Source organism: Myotis davidii, unplaced genomic scaffold, assembly GCF_000327345.1.
Source record: "Myotis davidii unplaced genomic scaffold, ASM32734v1 scaffold13, whole genome shotgun sequence".
Taxonomy (NCBI): domain Eukaryota; kingdom Metazoa; phylum Chordata; class Mammalia; order Chiroptera; family Vespertilionidae; genus Myotis; species Myotis davidii.
Window position 1 is genome coordinate 2,243,586 of NW_006286243.1, and position 10,348 is coordinate 2,253,933.

Consider the following 10,348-nt stretch of genomic DNA (forward strand, 5'->3'; position numbering starts at 1 on the left):
TCATAATTGAAAGGCTCCAGACAACAGCATAGTGATTGCCAGAAAGAAGGAGATGAGGGGAGGAATAAATGGTGATGAAAGAAACTTGACTTGTGTTGATAAACACATAATATACAGATGATGTATTGTAGAGTTGTATACCTGAAACATAATTTTATTAACCAATGTTACCCCGATAAATTCAATTTAAAAATCCATTTTTTAAAAAGGCTCCAGAAATACTACCTCTTCTAATTTTCAGCCACAGAGAATATATCACCTACCTCTATTTTGGGCGGGGGACACATTACCATTCATTTAAATCTATATTTTCATTAAGATATAAAAGATATATTTCAGCCTTACAAACATTTTTACTTTGGGGATCCATAAGTAACAATAATTAACTATTAAACCACAGTGCTTTAGAGGTCAGAAAGTATTTGACAGACAATGAAATGAGGAACAAGGATAAATGAGATTAAAAAAGCAACTCTCATGTAAATCAGGGGGGAAATATGAGACATACATAATCCTTTCTGTGTCATTAACACACAAAGTAACTGGTAAACAAAAAGGATCATTTTAACTTGCTTTGAATAGTGGCCACCACTAACCTGACCAAATGCAAACATGGCAGATTAGTTCAGTTTCCAACCACTGAAACATCTATTTCCTAACCATAAAAGTTTTCCAATCAATGAGCTCTTCTTGCATGGAAGATCTGGGGCCTCAAAAATGCTCATTAATGTCTATACATATTGCAGCAGGTGCTCCTGCATTTGCCTTCTAGATCTTGAACAAATTAGTGTCAGTAATAGTTTGTCTCTTGGCTAGAAGATTCACAGACCTCTACCAATATTAAACATAAAAAATAAAATGGCAAAACAAATGCCCTACAGGCCAGGACAATATGAACATGTTCTAATTTAAAATCAATGTCTCAGGATCAGAAAACGTGGTTCCACACTCAGTTTATCTACATATTAGCTGTGGACTACTTAGTTAACTTCACTAAGTCATAGTTTCCTTATCTGTAAAAGAAGATAATATCCATCTCATAGAATAGTAGGGACAAAATAACACAAGCGAGATCCTAGCTTAATGTTTGGCATGTCAGAAATATTGAGTAAATAGTACCCAGTAACATTAAGTTTAGGATACATGCTATGTGACGGTAACAGCATTTCTTTTCTTTTTTTAATATATTTTATTGATTTTTTACAGAGAGGAAGGGAGAGGGATAGAGAGTTAGAAACATCCATGAGAGAGAAACATCCATCAGCTGCCTCCTGCACACCCCCTACTGGGGATGTGCCCGCAACCAAGGTACATGGCCCTTGACTGGAATCGAACCTGGGACTCTTCAGTCCCAGGCCGATGCTCTAGCCACTGAGCCAAACTGGTCAGGGCATAACTGCATTTCTTATCCTTGATATTGTCTGATAAACTTTTGATGAAATGGAGGAACAACAGATTGATGGGGAGTCAGATAGTTGGAGGGAAGCAAGTTATGCTAACATACAGGGTTGGACAAAAGTAGGTTTATAGTTGTGAGTATGCAAAACACAGTTTATTCTTGTATTATTATTTATTAATTATAGCATAATTTACTTGTATTACAACTGTAAACCTACTTTCGCCTACCCCATATATTAGTGGGATCAGATATTTTTTTGGCTGAAAAGTTTCTGCTTAGTTTGAATACTCGCCTGCCTCAAATCACCATTTAACAAATTGAGCCACGTGGTCCTATGTTCATGTACAGCTATGTGCAGCCCTCTTTCCTGAGAGGGATAACAATACCTGCTACAACAAGAAAAAAGGCAGTAGTACCAGCAAACCGAACCTTTTTGGGACAACTCAAGATCACTTGAGTTTTCTAAATCTTGCTGGCGTTCTCTGTAATGCTTCCACAGCAGCCTTAGCAGAGGCAATGTGGTATTTTGAAGCACCAGGTTGAAGCCTTGGTTTTGCAATTTCCCATCACTGTGGTGTGAGGAAAGTCAAGGACTGCTGGGCTTGGTTTCATCAGTGAATGAGGAGGCTGGATTGATTGGATAAATTTATAATAAATGAATTTCAGTTCTAAAATTTAATGATTCTATGACTACATTTAACCTAAAACCATTCAAAGACATACTTGAATTTCAAAAGGTTTCAAACTACCCAAAAGGTTCCCTTACTTTTGCTACCAAATACTAGTAAATCAGACCTAGACTCGTGAATGATATCTTTATTTATCCCTCCCTGCCCACTCCTAAGTACCACAACCAAACTGGGTGGTAGAGAGCTATAGTCTCACGTTTCTAACAGTGAAGTTCTGGAAAGAAAAATTAAATAGTGAAAAAGCTACTCATTTAAATGGAAATCTCTGTTTACATGTGACTGCCCATACAGCTAAAGACCAACTAAAAGGTAGGAATAAACACACACACACAAAAAAAACAGTTACCAATTATTCCTTCTTTACATATTATATCTACCTTCCTGGACTTGAAATTAGTTGTCAAATAATTCAAATCAGAACTGCTTTTCATACTGAGAAAGAAAAAGAAAGCTATTCTAAATTTATTAAAAACCACATTTATTCTTTAATTCCTAATGTTTTAAATGATACTAACATATGCCAAAGTATATCAACTGTTACCAAGAAACTGACTTCAAAAAAATATATGATCTAACTAAAGCAAAGATTTCAACAGAATCCACAGGAGCTAAAAGAACAAGTAACTACGCCATTTCAAACATAAAACGGCTAAATGTGTTTGTTTTCCTTTTTATTTTTATCCAAACATTCAGGGAAAACTGACTTTCTTTGTTCAGTGTTTATTATCTCACCTTTCCTGAATCAGAAACCAAAATACTTTGATAAATGGGCGAGTCTGGTAAACAGACCCTTGAACATTAGGGACCAGAAAAACTAATCCAGTTGCATTTCCATCTTTATCCATTTTTCCTAAAGTCACTACCACTGTGATTCAATTTCTTTATTATAGAAGGGTATGATAACACCAAATACAACCTTACTCCAATTCAATTTATATGTAACTAAAATGAATTTATAATACATGCAAACAAGAAGGACTGAAAAATCTGAAAGACAATTGCAGAAGACAGCTGTTTGTCCTGGAAATACTATCATAATACTTTATTCCACTAATAGTCTATTTGGCCGACCCAATTTTTATAACTCCAATGATAGATTATCTCTGTCTGATGTCAAAACTACTTGCAAAAACTTTTTTTTTTTGCTCTCCCAGAAATCCATGAACACAAATAATTATCAGACCCAGACTAAACCACCAAAGTACATTTTCCATATCACCCAGAAGAATACTAGGCAATTCCATTCTTGAACTTAACTTTTAATCTCAGTATTTAATAAAAAGGTCAGCACTTTTTTGTAGCTTCCCACACCCATAGCGCTACAAGTCAAACTGCTCTTTATTCTTAATATAGTTTTAAGAAAATAGCATAATAAATATGCTCATATAAACATGTCTACTGTTTTAAATAAAGGGCTTTCCTTAAATACCAAATTAGTCTATGCAATGCCAGGAAAAGATGATATATGTAAAAGAAATCTCTGTCAAAAAATAAAAAATAAAGGAAATGTCTGCAAGAACACAGAGAGCTTACAAAACTAATATACAAGTACAGGCATTACTTCGGATATCTGAAACAAGAACATATATATGAACTTAAGTCTGCATCTGGAATTCCACGGAACTACCTAGAGGACTGGTGAGTCAAGGTTCATCTTCTATACTTCTTCATCCTGCTCCCTTCCCCCTTAATATTTTCCTCAACACACTAAATGTTTCCTCTTTAAATACACCAGCATTTAAGACTTATAAAAACTATTTCATTCTATTGTTCTGTTTCAGTCTTGCCACAGTCTCATTTTTCATTACTTTCCATTGTATTTTTCATATATTAGAAGCTAAATATGTTCTTGTGGGCTGGCTAGGAACCTAACTCCTACTCATAGTTATTTCTACTGCAAAAATGCATTCTGAGTTCCAACCAACCTACGTATAGGTTTAAAACACTCACAGATTGATGGATTTCTGATTATCATTATCTATCAGGTTCTTACAGGAATTAAAAATGCTTAGAAAAAGAATGAGGTCTCCCCATATTTGCTTTTTCCCAAAGAGATCCTACTGGGAATATTTCTCTAACAAATAGGTTAGAAGCTCATTTTGCAAAGCAATTTATGTCTCGCTGATGTAAACAGTTGAAATTTTATGAAAACTTGGCTAAACTATAAAATGTTTATAGACTTTTTAATATTCAAAAATTTAATAAAAGCCCAGCAATAAAAAAAACAATCAATTATCTCTAAAGATGCCATCCTTTTCCCTGAAAATGTGCAAATAAATATCAGCTATCTCAAAACAGTATAATTTTATCAAGCAAGACAGGATGTCTGTGTGTGTGTGTGTGTGTGTACACACAATCGCAATGTTGGATATTTCTTCTTTCACTACTAACTGAAAATACACCTTTAAAAATAGTGACATTCTGTCACATTAAAGCATATCTATCTGATACAATATCACTTACATGTTTTGACAGGAAATTAGACCAAAGGAATAGAGCTGGACAAAATACTGCAATTCAACTACTTACCAATACTTATTTAAAAGGAAAAAAGAAAAGCTTTATTGCCAAGAAATAAAATCAAACGCTCCTAGTTGCAGTTTAAAATGTAGGGTAAGTACATAAACATATTTGCTAAAACTGTGTGGCTATGATTCCAATACAAGAAACATAGAATTAAAAAGTCATACAAATTTTTGACATTTCCTGAGCTGATGCTGAAAATAGCTCACAGGAAAGTGCTACTGTTAAGAAATACGAATCCCAACCCCACCCTCTATGCATAATCTTATTGGTGTTAAGACAACATGGACAGGCTCATTAGGGCTATTAATTTATACACTTTAATCATTATTAAAATTCAACAATACCACCAGATGGTAAATGCAACCCAAGAGAAATATTTTCTAGACCAGGTCTAATAATTTATAACATAAATCCTATAATGGGATTTGAGGCAACTTGTAATGCCTTTTGGCAGCTCTTTAAGCACAGTTTTGTGTTTAAAATGGTGAAAACAAACAAACAAACAAACAATTTAGTACTTGTCCTTCATCAGAGAGGAGGGCTACTGATTAATTAAAAACAAATGACCCTGACATTTGTTTTATTTTGAATTCTGGTGCTTGAGGAAAACCAAAAGATAAATTCAAACTTTTGAGTGATGGAAACTTCTGGGCAAAGTTTCATGGGACAGCAATTCACATTTTCTGATTCTACTTCCTGTCTTCTCAGTCCTCCTCAGTCTGCAATCTGGTTTCTTTGCTCAGAGCACCGACAAAATTGCTCTTATCAAGGTTACAAAATGACCTGGAAATGCCAAATCAGGTGTTGTCCATTTTACAAGCTTGGGTACCTCTGTAAAGTCATCTTTATTATCCTACTTGGGGTACAACTCAGACAAAGCTTGGATTAATAAAACCATGTTATCTATAATTGTCTGCTGCCTCACTGACCAGAATAGGCACCCCTTTCTCCTTTTAATGCACACTGCTTGACGTATGGTCAGTATTTTGGAATAAATAAATTGAGGGCTTACTAGGTTACCTAGGAAAACCCAATTCCCATACATTTTCTCTGAAATGCTTACAGTAAGAACAAACTAAAATCACAGAGGAAAAACCTGAGATGTTTCCAGGGAAAATTTTTATTGGTTATAGAATTAAGAAATCTGCTATAATTTCAAGAGGAAAATTCGAACATTTGGACACTATTATTTTGTTGATTTGTCTATAACTCTTTAATAAAGGCTCAGGTTTTTGGAACTTCCTTATGAAAATCAAACTTCTTAAGTAATAGTTTGATTACTTAAGGAGTAACGGAGCACTCATCACCTGTATACAGTAAGAAAAAAAGGACTGTTGCTAGCTAGTTGTTTTAGATTTATAATGCCTGAAACTTTCTGGGCAAAAGAGCTTATAACTGTACCCAAAACACACCCGACTTGAGAACCCTGTGGCTTCCAGAGCAGTGACCCAATGATGGTCTAATTGGGAAGACGTAAAAGCTACGGTTTCTACAGCCATAGGAACTCCCTTTCATCCTCCCTCACCTTCAGATTTGGCTGGTCTTCTTTCCCCACTAAGGGGTTTCCCAATGCCACTCCTCACTCATCCAGCCCTTCCCAGTTTCTTTTACTCACTGATGACTAGGGGTCAGAAACTCAATTAGCAGTATCATGCAGTTAGCATAGGAGAATGAGGAGGGGAAAGGGGAAGGGACAAGAATAATAAGAAAAGAAGGGAAGGAAAATCCGTTGCTTACTAAATGGCAATGATCCAGCCCTTCCTTTCTCCTTATCACTCCCAATGCTTTAGTCTTTCTCACAGCAAGCCCAGCCCCCAATTTCCTCATTCTTCTTTAGTCACCTCACCCTTTCCACAAACTCTGCTGCCTCAGACCCAGTGGATTTGCTCATCTTGATAACCTGGTGCTCAACCTCACCCTGGCCAACTCTCCTGCCTCAGCCCAAAGAAGTGCTGAGAGGAAATACTCACCTGGGAAGGGAAAGGGGGAGGCCAGAACACTAGTGGTTAATATAATTTGGGGGCTAAACTTTACCACGATTCCCAAAACTATTTCTTTAGGGAATATACTGCAAGTTTAAAATTATCATGAACTTTTAAAATAACAGAACCCTTTTGGAATTGGGGACCACCTATAATTATTTCCTGATAAATTATAAACATGTTGTCATAAATTTGAAATGGATTCATGAAATCTACATTCTAAAGAAGGTGACCATATGAGCTACTCCCAAGCTTGCCAAATATCTGTTTGATCCAGAATCCAGTTATATATTGTAGACTCGGTGAGTTCTATAAACTAGTCTCGTAGGTGAAATCCAGACTCTTCCCTGAGGGTTGAGAAACTGTTAGACACTCTTCTGATTCACTCCACAAAAATCTTAAACAGGGTTCATTTGCATTTTTTCTTATCGTTTTAGAACCCTAGGGTGTTGGATTTAGAAGTACTCTAAGGAACAGATCTACAGTTTCAACAGCCAAACAACCAAAAAGATTTCAACTTGGACCCTCTCAGCTCACTTCTCATTTACCTTATTTTAGGGTGTCCAGGTGTCCTCCTCATGAAGCCTTGGATTTTGCTTTTGCATCTATTCAATGTTATTATTAGAAGGTGCAACCTCCCAGCTGTTCATCTCATCCTATGACTACAGGCTTTTGATTCAGCTGGTACATTTTAGGGGCCTCAAGCCCATTTACAGGTCCTCGCTTTAGGACTAAAGAAGAATATCTGGAAAACTAAATTCAAAAGCAAAGCTCACCCACTCTTCACCAGACTGCCCTACTTACTGGCCTGCATTTTGTTCACAGCCACCCACATACTTATGGCTTCCAAAAAGAACCCTCTTTATGAATGCCATCCAGCTGAACTGGCTGGCTGTGTATATTTATTTACCCCTTCCAACCTGGTTCCCTCCAGCAAAGCAGCAGTGCCCCTGATAAGAAGCATATCAGACAAAGAACAAGTTCCAGGTCCTGGCTGGGTAGCTCAGTTAGTTACAGTGCTATCCCTATACGCCAAGGTTGCGGGTTTAATCTCCGGTCAGGGCACATAACAAGTATCAAACAATGAATGCATGAATAAGTGGAACAACAAATCAATGTTTCACTCTCTCTCTCTCAAATCAATAAATCAATTTTTTTTAAATAAAAAGAGCACGTTTCAGAATTTACAGCCTGTGTTAGAGAAAATGACAAACTCTCAGGATTTAAGCATGAGAGCCAACAGGAAACGTACACCAAGAGCCAAATCTCCAATTTCAAGAAAAAACTTCATTTTAGCTAAGAATAGTAGTATATCATGAAGAAGCCAAATTCATTCCTCTTTCTCACACTCACACATACTTACACACACACACACACACACACACACACACACACACACACACTACACCAAAGCATGTTAAAAGGAAGAGAGTACCAACAAAATTGTTCCTGAAGAGCAGGCATGAAAAGTTAGATGTGGTGGGGTTTTTTTAAGTTAGATACTTAACTACAATTCTCCATGGAAATATTTACACCAAGGAAGAGGCTTTTGCCTGGATACTAATATTCAGAATCAAGTCAGCTATGAGAAAAGTTAGGCAAGCGAGGTAAATTATCTTTTATGGATCAAAGGGGGAAGGGCAGAAAGGATTATGAGTAAAGAAAAATGCTAGGAGAATATCTAAAAGAACAATTTATTTTACTTGGTGTACTAAGATTTCATTAGATCATTTTATTTATTCAATTCATCCAATCATCATGTTTTTAGCCCTATCTACCATATGTTAATATTTCTACAAAAGTCCCATTTTAAGACCTGAGTATTCAGAGGCTTGAAGTTAGTGACCAAAGAAAAAACGTGAAGACTTCTAAAAGGTTAGATACAAAACTAACACTTTAAATACAATGCAGAGTCTCCCTTTGAGACAGTGGAGAAAGGAAGCAGCTGCAATGGTTGCTTCCTTTACCTCTTTCTCATTCGTTCTCTCATGTACCTACCTAACATCTACTGACCTCTATTAAGCCCCTTTCTTGGCCTCATGCAGGACAAAAAGACCTCTTCATGGTGCTTAAAACCAAATATACAGAACATCAGACATACCAATAAATAACCATACCATAAGACAGATTGAGAGAAAGGCCGTAAGGGTAGCAGAGGATAACTGGGAGGTCAGAATAGGAAGTAAACATTTCCCACTAGGTAACTGTACACGCTTCCTGAAGCCAATCATTGCTGAGCTAGACCATCAAAGATGGGCATGGTTTCAAGAAGACGAATGGAATGGGTATACCACGGGTAGAATGTGCTTATACAAAAGTGTTTCCTGCATTTTTCCTATATCCATCTGAAGTTAGTAATTAGCCTTCAACAAGTAAAATAAATAATCCTCAAAGAGTAGTAATTTTTGCAACTGTAGAAGTTTCACCTGACAAGGGCACCATAGGTAAATGCATGAATTTTAATAACTTCAGATTTCCTACACCTGGCAAATAAAACTCACTAAATTGGCCAATTTCCTCCCCAAAGTTCCAGCTATAACTTCCAAGTTGATGCTTTTGAGGCCCTGGGACCTCTCTGGTCCAGGTCTTTCATACCTATACTATTACTGGTTCAAATTCTTTGAATAAGCAACTGAGATAGGGTAACTACTTTACACTTGCATTGCAAATACCCAATCTGACTGTATGATAAAAGGAGACTGCTCTTTGAAATAATTTAATATACACTTAACTAACCCACGTTATCACCAAGTGATTTTTTCCCCCCATGTGTGAGATTTTACCTGTCTGACAGGGTTTTGAAAATTAATTTCAGTGATGCACATAAAAGTACAGTGTCTGTCTGGGACCTAAGTGTTACCTGGAATGCTGCTGTGTAGGTCCAAGTTGCAGTTGGCCATCTGAAGCTTCATACAGGTCTTCTATCTCATACACATTTGCATCAGTGTCCTCCATGCTGCTGGAATTCTGCCTTTCCAACTCTAGAGTTTTCCCAACAGCCATACCAAGTGGAAAGTTCTCATACTCGGGTATTTCCTCATAATGGCGTACATTTTCATAATCTGGTGCATAGTCACTTGTAACAGATTTACAAGGCGCCTGAGATGTTGCCTCCCTAGAGAGCATTTGGTCATCCAAAGACTCAGCTCTTGGTCCATTAGTTGCACTGCTCTGGCCCCGAGACTTCTTCCTCTTCTTTTGAGATTCCAGACTGTAGTTATCTGCAGAATATGACTTGGTGGGTTTATTTCTCTTCTCTTCTAATACGCCATGCCAATCACTTTCAATCTCTTTTCCCTCCCCACTCGAGAGTCTGCCAGCGATTGTGCCTTCAAGTTGGCTACTCTTGGACCAAAATTTCTGGAAGTCACTCTTCATGAAACAGATGGACAGCTTCATGTTGAGCAACTTCTTTAAAGAGTGTTTCCTTTGAGAATCTTTGCAAGGCTTAGTGCACCTATCCATATCCACAGCAGACAGTGATTTTGCTCTAGGCTTGGTCAGGGCATTTGAAGGCTCACTATTTGAGGATGTGGTGATAGACTTTAAGGATTCTGGGTTCCCTTTAAAGGGTAAAATAGGATGAGGTAATTTCCACACTGGCTTTTCTAAAGTCCTTTTGGACATCTCAGAGGAGGACGACGTACCATGGTTTTGGGCACACAACTGTTGAAGGTGATTTCTTTCTGGGTCCTTTTTTTCTTCATTTGAGGAATATGAACTTTTCTCCATAAGCTCCTCTGAGGCAGCCT

General features: G+C 37.1%; 1 protein-coding gene across 1 annotated transcript in view; it reads right to left on the reverse strand.

Annotated features, from left to right (window-relative positions):
• Positions 1 to 10,348, reverse strand: part of FGD6 (FYVE, RhoGEF and PH domain containing 6) — a 132,861-nt gene that overhangs the window by 114,259 nt on the left and 8,254 nt on the right. Inside the window, 1 exon segment of the mRNA XM_015559945.1 lies at positions 9,457 to 10,348. This exon segment is cut by the window's right edge and continues 14 nt beyond it. Within this exon segment, the coding sequence (XP_015415431.1) occupies positions 9,457 to 10,348 (892 nt within the window).